Source organism: Muntiacus reevesi, chromosome 14 (genome assembly GCF_963930625.1).
Source record: "Muntiacus reevesi chromosome 14, mMunRee1.1, whole genome shotgun sequence".
In the NCBI taxonomy this organism is placed as follows: Eukaryota; Metazoa; Chordata; class Mammalia; order Artiodactyla; family Cervidae; genus Muntiacus; species Muntiacus reevesi.
In genome coordinates, this window is record NC_089262.1 from 66342576 (window position 1) to 66361599 (window position 19024).

A 19024-nucleotide genomic window follows, 5' to 3' on the forward strand; every position below is an offset into this window, starting at 1 on the left:
AGAGAGATTATGTAACTTGCTCAAGGTCGTCCCACTGATTCAGGCTGAGCCGGGCTTTCAGCCTGACTGCCTGGCCTCTGAGGTTGTGTCTTAACCACCACACAGCACTTACCCCTGTGCCCTACCTCCACTCCAGCAAACTGGCTGGTCTCAGAGGAGCGGAGTCTTCTCAGTCCATCATCTGAACATTTGTACTTAAGCCTGCTTCAGGTATCTACATTGGTTTGTCCATTTGACCCCCTCAAGTCCTTTCCAGGGCCTCAACCTGCAGTTGGTCACTGTCTCTAAATGCTACCTCCTTCCTGTTATTGAGTATTTACTGCCTGCCAGGCTTCCCAGGATTGGAGCAGAAAATGATAACCCACTCCAGTACTCTTGCCTGGAAAATCCCATGGAACCTGATAGGCTACAGGCCATGGGGTCATGAAGAGTTGGACACAACTGTGCAACTTTACTTTCAGTTTTCACTTTCATGCACTGGAGAAGGAAATGGCAACCAACTCCAGTGTTCTTGCCTGGAGAATCCCAGGGACGGAGGAGTCTGGTGGGCTGCCATCTATGGGGTCGCACAGAGTCGGACACAACTGAACTGACTTAGCAGTAGCAGCAGCAGGTTTCCCAGGTGGCTTAGTGGTAAAGAACCTACCTGGAATGCTGGAGATGCAAGTTCAGTCCCTGGGTCAGGAAGATCCCCTGGAGAAGGAAATGGCAACCCACTCCAGTATTCTTGCCTGGAGAATCCCATGGACAGAGGAGCCTGGTGGGCTAGAGTCCATGGTGTTGCAAAGAGCCAGACATGACTGGTGACTAAACAACAATAAGCTTCCTTACAGATACCGTTTTCTATAAGCTGCAACCCCATGAGGAAGAGATTATTATTCCTCTTTTGGTGATGGTTTAGTTCCTAAGTTGTGTCTGACTCCAGGGACCTCATGAACTGTAGTCCGCCAGGCTCCTCTAGTCCATGGGATTTTCTGGGCAAGAATACTGGCTATTTCCTTGCCATTTCCTTCTCCAGGGGATCTTGCCAACCCAGGGATCGAACCTGGGTCTCCTGGGCTACAAGTGGTCTCCTGCATTGCAGGCAAATTCTTTACTGACTGAGCCACCAGGGAAGCCTTTTTCCCTCTTTCACAGATACATAAACTTGCCCAAGATCACAGAGCTAATTGGAGGGAACGCTGGGCTTTGAATACTGGCAGGCTGATCTCAGAGCCCACCCTGTTAACTTCTCTGCCACAGGCCTTCCTGAGCATGGTCGTTGAGACTTCAAAGTGAGCCAAGGACATGGCTAACATACTCCATCCACTGACCTTGCCCCTCCGAGGAGCAGGAAGAGAAACTGATGGCCCTAAAGGGGGCTGTTCCCACAGGAACCCACCAGCACCCAACAGGAATGTTTGAGTGCTGTCTGACACTTAATTAGGCAGTAATGTTGTATTTCATTTCGGCAGGTAAAGAAAGAAAGGCTTCCTTGGCAATTTTCAATAGTCAGTCAACTGAACTCCCCCGTAACTTACCTCACAGATGAAACTATAAATTATCACTGTGCCTGCAGTTACCTCTCCATTTCAGTCTTCAAAATATCTGCTTATATATTCATCTTTGATAAGTGCATCTATTCAGCCTGGTTGGATATAACTTGAAAGGATAGCATAGGTGGAAGTATTGATAAAAATGTTTTAGAAACAAGATAAGGGGCCTGCTTTTCCATTACTGTCCCTTCTAATTTGTCCTCCAGCAACATTGAAGGCAAGTGGATCAGTGTTTTAAAAAATGAAGCTGAGGTTAGAGTTCTCCAACAGGTAGTTGGATAAAAATGACTTCAAAGCATGGTCTACACATTTGTGAAATGCAAATTCCCTTTCAGATAAAAACCCTTTGCTCTTCCTTTGTGTTTCTTTGAGCACAGTGTTTCTTACTTATTTTATTTTTCAGAAAAGTTTCACAATTCAACAAAAAGAGGATGACTTAAATTCTTGGATTTTGGTTAACTAGGTATTAATTAATGGAGCCAATCTTTTCCAACAAAAAGGCAATTGTGAGGATATCTTTAAATTTAAAAAATTATTATAAATCTTCCTAGAATTTGATAGAAGTGGTTATTAGCCTAATTTTTAAACTGATAAATAAATTGGAGACTTTTCTTTTTAATCTATAGGTATTATTTGTTGTTGTCTGCTGTTTAGTCACTCAGTCATGTCTGACTCTTTGCGACCCCATGGACTGTAGCCCACCAGACTCCTCTGGGATTCTCCAGGCAAGAATACTGGGGTGGGTTGCCATTTCCTCCTCCAGGGGATCTTTCCAACCCAGGGATTGAACTTGCGTCCCTGCATTGGCAGGGGAATTCTTTACCACTGTGCCACCAGGGAAACCCGTTTAATAATAGGGCCTAGAATCTTAAATCAAACCCCATCTCTGCCATATACTAACTCTATGACCTTGGGAAAGTTATTTACCTTGACAAAGGTTTAGTTTCCCCCTCTGTAAAAATGGGGGAAATAATAGTACTGTACCATGCTTATCACATGTTATTGTTGTTGTGTTATTGTGTTATTGTTGTTTTTACTGGCTAAGCTGCCTGTGATTCTTTGCGACCCCATGGACTAGACCACCAAGCTGCTCTGTCCGTGGGATTTCTCAGGCAAGAACACTGGAGTGGGTTGCCATTTCCTCCTCCAGGGGATACTTACCACAGTCTCTGGCATATAGCAATGCCTCTGTGAATGCCAGCTATTCGTAGATGGAGGGGAGAAAAATCTGCCTGAGCTATAGGCCCCCAAGCTAAAGCAGAACACCTATCCATACTCACAACCCCATCTCCTGTGCTATCTGATCACCTACTGTGGCCTAAGAGGAATATTTGCCCATGCCGAAACTTCTGCTGAGAGCTGATTTTATTTTCAGCTAAGTACTCTGAAAGAAGAAATTGAGAAGCAAAACCCTCCCACACACTGGACATAGCTGCTGACAACCTTAAAGGAAATATAAGTAAATAAATGTAAACACACATGACAAATATTGTACAGGACATATGCTGTATGAATATTTATAGCAATATGCTTTGCATTCCTGAATACACTCTGCCCGCCCTCTGGAGACCAATTTACGGGTAAGGCTTTCCACCAGAATGTCTGGCTGAGCACTGGCGAGTTAGATTAAGTGTTGGCAATGTCTGTTTTGAGGACATTCTGTGTCTTCACACCAGCCCAAGGCTCTGTACTGTTCCTTTTTTCTGCCATGTATTTTCCCTGAAAAACTAGTTCAGGTTGCAATGAGGACAGCATTTTGACTGCAAAAAGCTAACATATAAACTAAAGCCTAGCAAGAAAGGAATAAGAAGAGGTCATGAAAGGGAAGGGACAGACACTGAAAAGCCAAGTGCTTTGCCGTAAAGAAATAACAACACACCAGGGCTTATTATGGACTTCCAGGCCAGCCAAACTCTAAAGGTGTATATCACGCTACTCAGCACCACCCCCGAAGGCACCCGGCATTTGGCATTTAGAGAGCAGGATCAAGAATGGAAAAAGCAAATCTTTACGAACAGAGGCTCCCGAGGAGGGCCCTGTCACCCAGAGCAACAGCAGGGTCCCTTACAGGCAGCGTTTTGCCGTCCTCCGCACACACACACATGATCACTTCCACGTTCCTCTGTGTGGTCTTGTTGTACTTGTCAAAGTCGCCTTGTAAGAGAGTGATGTAGATGTCATTCCTGACGTCCCCTGAGGCAGAGGGAGAGAGACAGGAGTTGGAGTCTGTGCAGCAGGAGAGGCTCCCACAGAGGGCGCGGGGAGTGGGGGGTGGTGGGAGTGCCCCACCGTGACGTCTGCTAATGACACTAGAATCAGAAGTACTGGAAAAAGCATTTTTACTTCATCAGGGAGACTGGAGCAGTAGGTGACAAGAGGATGCAGGAACAGTAGGAAATCAGTTGCGAAAGGGGAGGTGATCACAATTGGCCATGGTTTTCTCTCCATTAAAAATCATTTAATTTTCATCCTCTAGTGACACCTTCTGGGAAGGCGAAGTAAAGCTTCAGTTGGATTGATCTTGGTGCATGAATAAAAACCATGGACAGTTCTCTCCATGGGTCTTCTACTGTGCAGAAGGAGACAGAGTGACTTTCCACATGTGTCCAAGTAACACGGACAGGGTCAGGGACCAGGTAAGGAGGGTCTTCAGGAATTAAGGGGGTGGTGATAATTGAAAACCCTACAGGGAATGTACAGGAACTGATGTCTTAGTAAAGGCAGGCATAAATAAAATATGACTCCAGTGGACCACAAGTCAGCTCTGGAGAGAAGGGGTTAGTCAGTGAAAGTGGTCATGGATACAAGTACTAGACTCAAGTTTAAGGCAAATAGGCAAGTTTCAAAAGAGTATTATTATAGAATCTCATTTACTTTTTTTTTTTTATTACATACACATTTGGAAACTACATATATTCGTGGTTACTTTTGGAGACAAAGATTTAAGACAGCTTTTACTGTTTCACTGTATTCCTTTTTCATGTTATTGAACACTTTACTTTTTTACTTCTGTAATAAAAAATAGCTTAACAATTTAAGAAAATGACCATATTCACCCCCAGAAAGAGTGAAATTATTTCACATGAAGTAAAGTGGATGTCCATGGTGATTTATTAAGTGATAAGTCAGTCACAGAACACTGTGCAGAATATATCAAGTAATGGGACAGAAAGTATATAAAGTGTGATTCCATTTGTGAGGAGAAGTGCGTGTGTATATATTCATGTATTTATGTTTATAATGTAAATGCATATATTTTTGGATATACAGCTGTTTTCAGCAGGGAAAGAAATAGAGAAAAGCAGTAGAAAAGAAAGGAGCTGGCTGTTGAAAGAGAAAATGGATCAGAGAACCTAGACGCCCCTCGACCCCTCCTGGCGGAAGGAGAACCTGGCATGATGATCTCCGGGAATCCCAGCTTCCTGGCCACCACAGTGGTCCTGTCCACGAGGTGTGGGTAGTCCTTGCGGATCTGAATGATGTCACCCACGAGCATCCTCATGGTCACCCAGAGGCCTGGAAGGGAGCACTCAGGATGAACAGCAACGTCAAGGCGCTCTCTCAGCCTCTCCCTCCCAGGGTCTGTCCCCTTGTTCTCTCCCCGGAGGAGATCGTGGGAGCAGAGACAAGAGGCCACAGATGCAATGACCCAGCCCTGGGGGAGGACGGAAGCTGGGATGCAAAGAGCTCTGGAGTGAGACACCTCTGATTTGAATCCCACCAGTCACTTCATCATACCCCTCTAAACCCAACCTGTGTAAAGTGGGCTTGATCCCACCTATCTTATAGGACTGTAGGAAGGAGGGAAGCAAACAAGGAAACATTTCAGTGCCTGACACACAGGAGAGAGTCAGGATGCACCGATTCCTCTCTCCCTTCCAGCACAAGGACAGGTCTCCCTTCTGTCTCTCGGGTAGAGATTTCCATCTCTGTAGATCACGAGACACCACTCTTCACAATGGCCTGTCTGGAAGGAAGGCTGTCTCCCAGAGTCTAGGGTTTTGATCTGGTTGCTGTAGAATCAAGGGAGCCCAAGCTGAAGTCAGGTCCAGCCTGCTTGGCCAGCAGGCACTGTACCTTGCCCTCCGCTGTCCCCCTTGGAGGCGGTGACTTTGCCCAGCAGGCTGTGCAAGAAGTCATTCTCAGCTGTCACCCTAGACAGGAAAAGAGAGCACAAAGCGCTTGCATGGTACCCTCATAGGTTCCGCCCTTGCGGTTTCAGGGGCTCCAGAAAGTTGCCCAGCCCTTCTACACACCTTAGGTGAAAAGGGAGCCTGCCCGTGTCAGCTCAGAGTGTACCTGCCATCAAGAAGCACATCTCTCTCTTTCACAAAGCAATATGGCTCTGAAACTTGGAGAATACCTAGGCTACAAAGTAGAGGCCATTTGTAGTCCTAGGAAGATTCTTAAAAAGAAAGGATCCCCAAGCCCTCAATGTGCATATCTGCTCATATCGGTGGCAAAGCTTCAGCTGCTCATGCTAAGTCCTAATCACATGCTAAATCCAAGTCACTGACCTCATTATCTGTTAAAAAAAAATCCTCCTTAAACAAATGAGGACAATATTCTCAAACTTGGGGTCTTACTCTCAAACTTTTTTAGATCAAGGAAAGGACGTTTACCTTCCTCGCTGCCTCCTTTCAAGTCATGGACATTTGTGCCCATGAGGACGAGGTCCTGATTCCCTGTTATACGCCCCTGAAATGCTGCTGCTTCATGGTCCCGGCCACATCTGCACTTGATGCACTGACCTGTTGTCACCTACCCATTTAATTCCCCACCGAAATATAAGCTTCATGAAAACAGCCATGTCGACCTTGTTCACCACCGCATGCTCTACGCTTAGCAAGTGCCCAGCTCTCTGCCAGCTTTCAATCAAAGCTTGTTCAATAAATAACACCTGAAGAATGAACAGGTTGAAAGCTGGATGGATTTGAATGCCTAGGCACTGAGACCATCGTTCTTATCCTTTCCTCTTGGAAGGTCCTAACTGGCTATTATCAACTCAAGGAACCAGTTCATCCTGCTTCTGAGTGGCCCTCAATCAGGAAAAATGTGGTTTCAGAGAAGAGAAAGTAATGGGAAATCACTCACGGGTGAAAAGGAATGAAGTGCTGCTTTTCCTCATCACTTTCCGCTTTCCCCTTGATGATGTCTGTTATATCCATAACTAGAAAGAGAAGAGAAACGACTTAATGGTTTAAGCCCTCCCGCCCCCAGGAAGGGATGACAATGGGATGAGATAGTAGGGCAGGAAGCTGGGACAGGAAAACTTAAAAAGGCAGGAAAGCCAGCATCGGCCACCTGGCAAATGCCTTTGGGTAAGCCGGGCTGGGAGGACGGCAGCCAGAGAAACGTTTAAGAACCAGGGGCTTAGCAGAGGCCGAGGGGAAAGAGTCAGAGCCCATAGAACTAAACAATTAGGTTTGCTTCTGACGTGTTTCTATTAAAGGTCTACTACACTAACAAAATCCAAGCACAGTGACTCCCTGTAGGATCTGAAGAGCTAATCACCCTCTTATAAACATGCTCATATTCACAGACACGTATCTGGGGATCCTTGAACCCTACATTTCCAGAGGGATCCTGGATCTTCTGAAACTTCTCCTTAAATCAGCCACTGAAGGTCCATAAAACCAAGGCAAAGAACTCTTTCCCCAGAGCAGGGATTATAGAAATGGGGGCAGGGGGAAAAGCATTGAGACTTGCTAGCCAAATAGGGCCAAAATCCTAGTAACAAGAAATTCCTCAAACACTCCAGGCCCCCATCAGGGAGCCATTAAAACTGCCTGGGTAATGATCAACTAGTGACTGTATCTAGCTCAAAAGAGGAGTTCGGGAGCTGAGAGAAAGAGGGGAAACTGCTATTTGAACCTGATCGGCATCCATTCTTTCTGATAAACAGACACTCCCCTCACCTATTCTCAGTGAGCTGTATTTGGGTCGAACAATCTTCCTCTGGCTCCAGAGTTATAGCCTGGGGGATCAAGGAACCAAATCCCCCTGCCCAGAAAAGTACTTTGGGGATGAGCAAATGACATATATTTTAGCTCCTGGGGCTTCTCCTGAAACTAATGGAAAAGAAGTGCTCTCTTTCCCCTGGGCTGCTAAGCAGGTAGGATGCGAACTTGGAAGAGCTAGCCAACTAATTAGACAGCCACCTTCAGAATAAGTCAGCAAAAGGACACAGGAGCTGAGAGATAGAAAGATGAAAATTCATTTGAGTTCCTGGATCCAGCAATGCCTGAAGCAATCTATCCCTAAATCTTTCATTTACACCAGATTGCTGTCACTGGAAACCAGAAGAGAAAGCCAGCTACAGCTGGAGACAAAGACACACTTTACAGTCAGGCCCTCGCTGCTTTAACAGGCACGTGGTGAGGTCAGGAGTATCCTGCATATAGAAGCAGAGCATTTAGAGCAGGTCGTGGATTCACCAGGTCCAAGTCCCTCATTTTGCAGATAAGGAAACTAAGGCCCTGGGGAAAAAGCTTGTCCAAGATCACCTGTCTAGCTAGCTGGCAATAATGCCAGTTTAAACACCAGTTAGTTCAGGATAAGCTCATTTCTCCCATTCTGCCACTTGGCAAGAAGTGCCAGGGGACTTGTTGGAGAACCAGCTGATTTGTCATGACAGAAGATCTGGGTGTCCTCAGGAGAAACCTGAGACATTGGGTTTAGATATGGCATACAGGGATTATAAATGTTATACAACTAAAATGTTGTATTTTAACCAAAAGAAGTAAAACCGGCATATAGAATTGCTATTTCCATGGGTGTCTAAATTGCCTTTTAAGAAAAAAAAGTACTTTAGCTTAAATAAAGTGAGTTAATTAAAAGAAAATATATTAGGTAAATAATACGGCAAGTGATAGTCAAATATAATAAAAGCCATAAAAGTGGGACAAGAATAATGAAGTCTTGGAAACTCCCAGGAGAGCTGAAGCTTGGAGAGAAATGCAGAGGTGATGTTTATCTCAAGCAGCCTCACTCGGTTGTGCCAAACGTCCACGTCCACCTGGAACTGAGCTGTGTGGTGGGTGGCTCATCCTGTGTAACTGCACTTCCTGTCCTGGGTTGGTTTTTTTTTTAAAGATGATTTGTTCCTCATGATTAGATCCCGCCCATACTGTTCTTCCTTTTCCACCATGCTTGGGAGCGAAGATGCCAACGGCTCAGACGGCTCTGTGGTCCCAGCTCTGCTCCAGATGTGGGGATTTCATTATTCACCATCTTTGTCATGATTCTGAACTTAGTCATCAATTACTTTGATTTAATCTCAAGAAATTTAAGTATTAGGGGCTGTCTGGCGCAGGTTTTTGAGCAAGGGAGGGCAAGGAGGAGAGCGAAAGAAAACGTCTGTGAAGCGCACTCCCCTCGGACGTGCGCCCCAGAAACAGGAGGTGCTGTGTGAGTGCCCTTACCTGCCACCCCAAAGGGCCGCCTCAGTCCCTGTGTGCACTTCTTTGTGTTCGTGTCCTTAAGGTCCATCTTCCCAACTCGGACTATTTGACAAATTAAGTAAATTTTGTCCCTGTTGAGGTCTTTGTTTCCAAGATCCTGTAGGGCAGGAAGTGAATAGTTACATATTGTGTCTGATGAGCAAAAAGTAGAAAAGAAAACCTAGTAATAGAGAATTCGAGAAGGGGGCTATGTTTTGCACTTAGTATATGTGACATAATTGTATCATACAATTAGTCCTGGAAAGTGTGGAAAACCAAGCTATCACATCCATTTCACACACAAGAAAGGTGAGTTTTGGAAAAGAAACTGGTGACAGGACTCTGGTGTTCAGTCCTGATTCTTCCACCTCAAATAGATGAGAAAAGAAGGATAGAGGTGCAATGTCAGCTATACAGATAGCAGTTCCTATATGCCAGTGGATGGATCCAAAAATAGCATCAGCTACAAATGACTCCATCCATCTGGTCATGCTCAGCGTCTCTGAGGGAGAAGGCAGAAGGGAGAAGGGAAAACCCTAACAATTGCTACTTGCATGTGTGCTCAGTTGCTCAGTCGAGCCCGACTCTTTTGTCACCCCACAGACTATAGCCCAATAGGCTGCTCTGTCCATGGGATTCTCCAGGCAAGAATACTGGAGTGGGTTGCCATGCCCTTCCCCAGAGGATTTTCCTGACCCAGGGATTGAACTCACATCTCCTGCACTGGCAGGCAAATTCTTTACCACTAAGTCACCCAGGAAGCCCAAACAACTACCATTTACTGAGCACCTAATGTTGCCTGATAGCTCAGTTGGTAAAGAATCTGCTTGCAATGCAGGAGGCCCTGGTTTGATCCTGGGTCGGGAAGATCCACTGGAGAAGGGAAAGGTTACCCACTCCAGTATTCTGGCCTAGAGAATTCCATGGACTATATAGTCCATGGGATCCCAAAGAGTCGGACGTGACTGAGCGACTTTCACTTTACTTCACTTCATGTATGTAAATCACCCAGGCATCAAAGGACCCCAAGATCCCAGAGTTTCTAACACAACAGAGTTGACTCCAGTTCAGGCTACAGGTCCAGTACAGATGGGCAGGGACTCCACGCACTCACCTACTCTGGGCCCCTGGCTGAAGGATGACCTATCTTTCACAATAGGTGTATCTACTATCCCCAGAGCATGGGAAGGGACTATGGCAAGACACTTACTGGTTCTTAAAACTTCCACCCAGAAGAGAGGCATATCACTTCCACTCCCGTTTCACTGGCCAAAGCAAGGGCCATGGCCATACCTAACTGCAAGGGGGACAGAGAAGTGTACTGAACTGTGTGCTCAGAAGGAGGAACGCAGAAGCTGTGAACACATTGATGTCTCAAACACCGTGAGAAGGGTCTCACACGTCGTTGTCTTCTTTGAGTCTTAACAGCTCTCCAAAGTTCTATCATGAATACTATTTGTTGTTTAGATGCTCAGTCGTGTCCAACTGTTTGTGACCACATGGATTGTAGCCCACCAGGCTCCTCTGTTCATGGGATTCTCCAGGCAAGAATACTGAAGTGGGTTGCCATTTCCTCCTCTAGGGGATCTTCCCGATCCAGGGATCAAACCCACATCTCCTATACTGGCAGATGGATTCTTTACCACTGAGCCACGAGGAAAGCCCAATACTATTACTGTAGCCCAATTCAACATATAAGGAAACCAACACACAAGGAAGATAAAGGTCTTCCCCCAGGACATGACCTTAGTCCTTAGAGACACTGTCCAGTCACTTTGACTCCAAAGTCCATCAATCTAAACGCCACAATGTTCCTCCATTAACCCAGATGTTTTATCATTGGTGCTGTATGTATGGAGAAGTCTTGAGGCTACTGTAAGATAAGACTGAAAACCAGAGGCAGGAGGCTAAGTCCAAAACCTGAGAACACCAGAGAACTCCTGACTCCAGGGAACATTAATTGATAAGAGCTCATCCAAAAGCCTCCATATCAACACTGAAACCAAGCTCTACCCACGATCCAACAAGCTCCAGAGCAAGACATACCACGCAAATTCTCCAGCAACACAGGAACATAGCCCTGAGCTTCAACATACAGGCTGCCCAAAGTCACACCAAACCCATAGACCTCTCAAAACTCACTACTGGACACTTCACTGCACTCCAGAGAGAAGAGATCCAGCTCCACCCACCAGAACACTGACGCAAGCTTCCCTAACCAGGAAACCTTGACAAGCTACTCGTCCAACGCCACCCACAGGGAGGAACCTCCACAATAAAGAGGAACCACAAACTGCCAGTATACAGAAAGGGCACCCCAAACACAGCAATCTAAACAGGATGAAAAGGCAGAGAAATACTCAGCAGGTAAAGGAACAGGATAAATGCCCACCAAACCAAATTAAAAGAGGAGGAAATAGGGAGTCTACATGAAAAAGAATTCAGAATAATGATAGCAAAAATGATCCAAAATCTAAATGCCACAATGCATTTCTTTCACCATCCAAAGGTGCACAGGAGGGAAACCCACCTGGACCACCCCAGCATTCCAGTGCCCTGCTCAAATCTAAAAGCTTCAGTGTTCCTAAGACCCTCTTCCAGCTGACATTCAGCTGGAGAAGGAGTGTTGAGGCACGTTGTTGGCATCAGAGCAGAGATGCCTGGTTCTGGCTTCACTAGAGAAGGGTTACTTCTGTTCCAAGTTAATTTTCATGCAGGCATATGTTTGGGAACAGCCTGTCTGCTGACATCAGAGCCAGGGCCTGGTAAAGCAGTCATCCCCAGCTTCTCACTATGGCTGGTGTGGGATAAAGAGGGACAGACATACAGCATTTCTGGGAACAAGACATGGCCTCAACATGGTCCACACTTTCTGCTTTTGGGCTGTCACGCGGTTACATTTTATGTGTCAACACGGATAGGCTATGCTGCCTAGCTGCTTGGTCAAACACTAGACTGGATGTATCTATGATGCACTTTGTAGGTCTGATTAGTATCTAAAACTCAGTTGACTTTAAGTAAAGGGCATTTCCTTCCATGATGTAAGTGGGCCTCGTCTAATCAGTTGAAGGTCTTAAGAGCAAAACTTGAGGTTTCCCAGAGAAGAAGGAAGTCTGCCTCAAGACACTGCAATGTATCCCCGAGTTTTCAGACTGCTGTCCAGCCCTACCGATTTCAGACCTGTGAGCCCCTCACAGTCACTGAGCCAAATTCTTAAAATAAATTATGTATTTATGTATCTTATTGGTTTCATTTCCCTGGAAAACCCTTCACTGATACAAGGTCTGGCCTCTCACAGCTGGAAGAACAGATTCTCCCAAGTCTCCCACTGGGAGGGAAACAGAGAAGGATGGGAGAGGGGGCTTTCTAGCCCCAGAAGCCCCTCCCCTCATTTGCATTTCTTGCCTTGCTCAGTAGGCAACTGAGTTTGAGTTGCCAATCATCTCACAGCCAGCCAGTGGGACAGCCTCTTCTCTGGCCTGTCTGACGCCTTCCTCCAACTCACCCTGAAATCCCCCCGAAATTCATCTTTAGAGGCCATGTTCATTATTTCATTTCTCTCCCCCCACAATGGTAATAGCTCTCTATTTCTTACCCTGTTAGTGTTAGTTTTCCCCAGCTGATGTGAAAGGTCCCAGACATAATATATTTCCAGCTATCCTATCCCACTGATTCCCCACTATTCTCTGCATGCAAGTACTCTATTTTTGTCACAAAGATTTCTTTATTGCTCCACAAACACACAATGCTCACTTTCAACTCTAGATCTTTCTTCCTAAGCCCCCCGTCTGTACCTCTGCCTCTAAAGATTACCTCTTATTCCTCTATATATCCACATCCTTCCCATTCTTGAAAGCTCAGGTCCTGTTTCCCTCATAATGATCTCCATCCTTAATTACTTCTCCCCTCCCCTGAGGAATTTTTTATATTTTGAAATATCTATGTTGGTCTCTTTCAGAGTCATTTCAGAGCCACAGAATCCCTGTCACCTTCCCTGTCACAGGTCCCTTCCTAAATGTTACAGGATGAATTGTGTCACCCCAACCCCACCCACCACCAAACTCTTACGTTGACCTCCCATGTCTCAGAACATGACTGTGTTTGGAGACAGGGAGGTCAGAGAGGTGATTAAGCTAAAATGAGGTAATTAGGGTAGACGCTAATCCAGTAAGATTGGTGTCCTTCTAAGGAGCCTGGGACACAAACACAGAAGAACGAGTGAACACTCAAGGAGAATGCGGCCATGTGCAAGCCAAGGGAGAAGCCTCCCAAGAAACCAACACTGTCAGCACCTAGGTCTTGGACTTCCAGGCACTGGAACTGTGGGAAACTGAAATCTTACTGTTTCAGCAAAAACATCACCCAGTGTGGATGTGACTGGTGACAGAAGCAAGGTCTGATGCTGTAAAAAGCAATATTGCATGGCAACCTGGAATGTTAGGTCCAGGAATCAAGGCAAACTGGAAGCGATCAAACAGGAGATGGCAAGAGTGAAAATCAACATTTGAGGAATCAGCCAACTAAAATGGACTGGAATGGGTGAATTTAACTCAGATGACCATTATATCTACTACAGGGAGCAAGAATCCTTTAGAAGAAATGGAGTAGCCATCATGGTCAACAAAAGAGTCTGAAATGCAGTACTTGGATACAATCTCAAAAATGACAGAATGATTTCTGTTCATTTCCAAGACAAACCATTCAATATCACAGTAATCCAACTCTATGCCCCTACCAGTAATGCTGAAGAAGCTGAAGCTGAATGGTTCTATGAAGACCTACAAGACCTTCTAGAACTCACACCCAAAAAAGATGTCCTTTTCATTACAGGAGACTGAAATGCAAAAGTAGGAAGTCAAGAAATACCTGGAGTAACAGGAAAATTTGACCTTGAAATACAGAATGAAGCAGGGCAAAGGCTAATAGAGCTTTCCCCAGAGAATGCACTGGTCACAGCAAACACCCTCTTCCAACAACACAAGAGAAGACCCTACAAATGGACATCACCAGATGGTCAATACCAAATCGGATTGAATATATTCTTTTCAGCCAAAGATGGAGACACTCTACACAGTCAGCAAAAACAAGACCAGGAGCTGACTGTGGCTCAGATCATGAACTCCTTATTGCAAAATTCAGACTTAAATTGAAGAAAGTAGAGAAAACCACTAGACCATTCAGGTATGACCTAAATCAAACCCCTTTTGATGATACAGTGGAAGTGACAAATAGATTCAAGGGATTAGATCTGATAGACAGAGTGCCTGAAGAACTATGGATGGAGGTTCATGACATTGTACAGAAGGCAGTGATCAAGACCATCACCATGGAAAAGAAATGCAAAAAGGCAAAATGGTTGTCTGAGGAGGCCTTACAAATAGCTATGATTAGAAGAGAAGTGAAAGGCAAAGGAGAAAAGGAAAGTTATTCCCATTTGAATGCAGAGTTCCAAAGAATAGCAAGGAGAGATAAGAAAGCCTTCCTCAGAGACCAATGCAAAGAAATAGAGGAAAACAAAAGAATGGGGAGGCTAGAGATCTCTTGAAGAAAATTAGAGATACCAAAAGAACATTTCAAGCAAAGATGGGAATGATAAAGGACAGAAATGGTATGGCCCTAAAAAAAGCAGAAGATATTATGAAGAGGTGGCACAAATACATAGAAGAACTATACAAAAAACATCTTCTTAACCCAGATAATTACAATGGTGTGATCATTCACCTAAAGCCAGACATCCTGGAATGCAAAGTCAAGTGGGCCTTAGGAATCATCACTATGAACAAAGCTAGTGGAGGTAATGGAACTCCAGCTGAGCTATTTCAAATCCTAAAAGATGATGCTGTGAAAGTGCTGCACTCAACATGTCAGCAAACTTGGAAAACTCACCAGTAGCCACAGGACTGGAAAAGGACAGTTTTCATCCCAATCCCAAAGAAAGGCAATGCCAAAGAATATTCAAACTACCACACAATTGAACTCATCTCACATGCTAGCAAAGTAATGCTCAAAATTCTCCAAGCCAGGCTTCAACAATACATGAACCGTGAACTTTCAGATGTTCAAGCTGGATTTAGAAAAGGCAGAGGAACCAGAGATCAAATTGCCAACATCCACTGGATCATAGAAAAAGCAAGAGAATTCCAGAAAAACATCTGCTTTATTGACTACACCAAAGCCTTTGACTGTGTGAGTGACAACAAACTGTGGAGAATTCTTCAAGAGATGGGAATACCAGACCACCTGACCTGCCTCCTGAGAAATCTGTATGCAGGTCAAGAAGCAACAGTCAGAAATGGCCATGGTTCCAAATCAGGAAAGGAGTACATCAAGCCTGTATATTGTCACCCTGCTTATTTAACTTATACGCAGAGTACATCATGAGAAATGCTGGGCTGGATGAAGCACACACTGGAATCAAGACTGCCGGGAGAAATATCAATTATCTCAGATATGCAGATGACACCACTCTTATGGCAGAAAGTGAAGAAGAACTAATGAGCCTCTTGATGAAAGGGAAAGAGGAGAGTGAAAAAGTTGACTTAAAGCTCAACATTCAGAAAACTGAGATCATGGCATCCAGTCCCATCACTACATGGCAAATAGATGGGGAAACAGTGGAAACAGTGACAGACTTTATTTGTTTGGGCTCCAAAATCACTGCAGATGGTGACTGCAGCCATGAAATTAAAAGACACTTACTCCTTGGAAACAAAGTTATGACCAACCTAGATAGCATATTTAAAAGCAGAGACATTACTTTGCCAACAAAGGTCCATCTAGTCAAAGCTACGGTTTTTCCTGTAGTGATGTACAGATGTGAGAGTTGGACTATAAAGAAAGCTGAGCACTGAAGAATTGATGCTTTTGAACTGTGGTGTTGGAGAAGACTCTTGATAGTCCCTTGGACTTAAAGGAGATCCAACCAGTCCATCCTAAAGGAAATCAATCCTGAATATTCACTGGAAGGACTGATTCTGAAACTGAGACTCCAATACTTTGGCCACCTGATGCAAAGAACTGACTCATTTGAAAAGACTCTGCTGCTGGGAAAGATTGAAGGTGGGATGAGAAGGGGACGACAGAGGGTGAGATGGTTGGATGGCATCATCGACTCAATGAGCATGAGTTTGAGTAAGCTCCAGGGGTTGGTGATGAACAGGAAAGCCGAGCATACTGCAGTCCATGGGGTCGCAAAGAGTCGGACATGACTGAGCAACTGAACAAACTGACTGAAGTCACCCCATCTACGGTATTTTGTAACAGCAGCCCAAGCAAATTAATACACTAGATAATCATATAAGTCTCCTAGGTAAGCCTCCTTTTTACCCCTTTTCTATGAGAAAAAATTTCACTTGCTGAAAAGAAGACATCAGATCTTTAAGAGCTGTCTCATTGGAGACCCTTGGTATTAAGGAATCTTATGGCTATAAAAACAAGTAAAAATGCTTGAACAAAATCATTCCCTGGAGGGTGTAAAAACAAGCCAGTTCAGAGGTAGGCTTCAACCTCTGCTGTCTGCCAATCACTTTTACTTTGGCCTCACAAATCTCAGACATTTGGGGAAACCGAGGCAGGACAACAAAACGGCAAACACGTGTTACCCGATTTAGTAATTCATTCATGCTCCTTCAGGGCTTCCCTGGTGGCTCAGACAGTAAAGAATCTGCCTGTGGCGCAGCAGATCTCAGTTCGATCCCTGGGTTGGTAAGATCCCCTGGAGAAGGGAATGGCAACCCACTCCTGTATTCTTGCCTGGAGCATCCCATGGACAGAGGAGCCTGGTGGGCTAGAGTCCATGGGGTTGCAAACAGTCAGATACAACTGAGCGACTAACACACTAGTGTTCATATCACCATTCGGCTTGTCCTGTGTGTGTTAGCAGCGACCCCTCAGCTGGGGAAAATCTGAGGAGCCTTGTGTATAGGCTCCTTTTCTCTTACAGAACCAGAGGGTGAATGCTCATGAGGCAGACGGAAAGGAAATCCAGCATTTGCCCATCCCATGTGCCAGTTCTTCGGGCTCTACCCCAAAGAAGAAACTAGGAAGAGCTGACACCCAGAGACAAGAGAAATGAGGCCACCAAGGCACATGCCTGCCAAGTCACATCTCATCCCTAACTGAAACCTCATCTCAGTTCCCAGCTGGACATAATTCCCAGTCAAACACCATCACATCACCCAGTTTTAATTATGTGCACTGCATGGATGGCCTCTTGACATCCCTCCTGTTTATTTACTCATTGAATTACTTTCTGAACTCCTCACCCCCTAACACCCTGAGCCCAGGAGCCTAGCAGTTCACTTGTTGCTGTGTCCTCAGCATCAAGCACAGAGCTTACAAATTGCAGGTGCTCCCTGGGGAGCACATGAATCAACATAAGACGCTAGAGCACCATGTCCTCTCCTGCCCTGAGATGGAGATTCCCATCATTTCAGGAGAGGGAAGTGTCACCAGTTAAGCCAGTCAACCGAGTTCTCAAGTTCATCTGCTGTGGGAAGAAGAGATAGAGGCACAGGCAGAATTCCACTAAGGCAGGACCACAGTCTCATTATTGCTGAGTGACATAAACTTACCAATGCCCTTTTCCGCGTGTTTACATCATGAATTGGTTCTCTGTAAAATGAACCACTGATTGATTCCCTGTCTCTCTCCCTCTTGTGAAACATCTGTCTCCTGGTTTAATCAGGAAGCTCCATGGGATTCTCCTATTTATCAAGAAAATAAATAGGCTCCTCCTTCTAACTAATAACAGATAAAGAGCATTGAGGCACATTTATACATGCCAAGAAAACTTTGTCTAAGCAATTAGGATCTATGATCTTATTCCAGGCCTCTGGCCCATTTTTCAAGGACTAACAAACAAAATAAATCAGCTGTGCTCCAATCTAATTGCAACACAACATAATACATAGAACTTAATGGGCTGTAACTGGAAAATTATTGTGGAGCAAGGTAGGTTAATCTAGCATGTTGGTCACTCCTGGATCAAACCCACAGGTTTGATCAATGTCCAGATCCCTCCCCAGTTCCTCCTCTGTAATCTCCCTTTTTCACATGCAACACAGTGAAAAATCTCATACATGTTCTTCTCCCCAAAGACACTTGCAGAAAACACCAATATTCTTGGATATTTTAAGATCATACTCTAAACACACCTTGGTGTAAATAGGGAAAGAGTGGGTTCCTGCAGGAAATGATAACCCTTATCTCCTTCTTTCCAAGATTTCTCCTTTCTAGAACTAAAAGGCCAGGTCACTCTCAGAGATAAATCATCCAAATAACAACTGATTTCAACATTTCTACTTATGTGTTGCCTGCTGAGTATTGGTATTTAGCAGGATGATCCCAGGGAACCGTAAGATCCCTAGTCATCTATGACTTAATTATGTTCAGAATATCCAATTTACCAAGGCAGTCAATGTTCTAGAAAGGCCCTTATTAATATGAAGTATTTTGTGAAGGTTTTTTAGAGGGTCTGAACCAAAGACAGGAACTCATGTTAACTGTGAATTAATCTGAATCTGTTGTATCTAGTTCACCCAAACATTATTGCTGGAAGAAGTGTGTGCTTGTTTACACAGTGCTCTTCACTGTGTGCACACAGGTGATAAAGAGATAGCGAGTGAAGAAGAGGGAGCCAGGAGGAGATCCATCTTCCCAAGTTTCCTCTTGGCAGAGACCCCAGAACACAGCTCTGCACCAAGGCCACGCTTCTTCCCAAGCACTGACCAGCCCCGTTTCCAAGACTGTGTGCTGGTGAGTGTGGGATGTGGTACCCAGAGGACTGCACACACCTACCGTGAAGACCACCTTCAGGTTATTGAGCATCTCGATCTCCTTCGGGAAGCCCCTGCTGCCCCATCGCACCAGGTAGTTCTCACTGTGGGAAGAGGAGTGACAGGCAGCCCGTTACTGTCAGGGTCTCAACAGTCATTCAAGATACCCACTGAGCCTCTGCTGTGGGCCCGACACCATGCTGGTTGCTGGGGACATGGGAGTGTCTGAGACAGCCTCTCCCTGTCTGTCCCTCCCTCCAGGAGATCACAG

At 45.1% G+C, this 19024-nt stretch overlaps 1 protein-coding gene across 1 annotated transcript in view; it reads right to left on the reverse strand.

Annotated features, from left to right (window-relative positions):
- Positions 1-19024, reverse strand: part of DOCK2 (dedicator of cytokinesis 2) — a 459258-nt gene that overhangs the window by 392994 nt on the left and 47240 nt on the right. The window contains exons 9-14 of the mRNA XM_065905443.1: positions 18776-18857; positions 8960-9095; positions 6630-6705; positions 5613-5689; positions 4926-5051; positions 3604-3728 (exon numbers count right to left, since the gene is read on the reverse strand). Of these exons, the coding sequence (XP_065761515.1) occupies positions 3604-3728; positions 4926-5051; positions 5613-5689; positions 6630-6705; positions 8960-9095; positions 18776-18857 (622 nt within the window). The remainder of the gene's footprint in view (positions 1-3603; positions 3729-4925; positions 5052-5612; positions 5690-6629; positions 6706-8959; positions 9096-18775; positions 18858-19024) is intronic.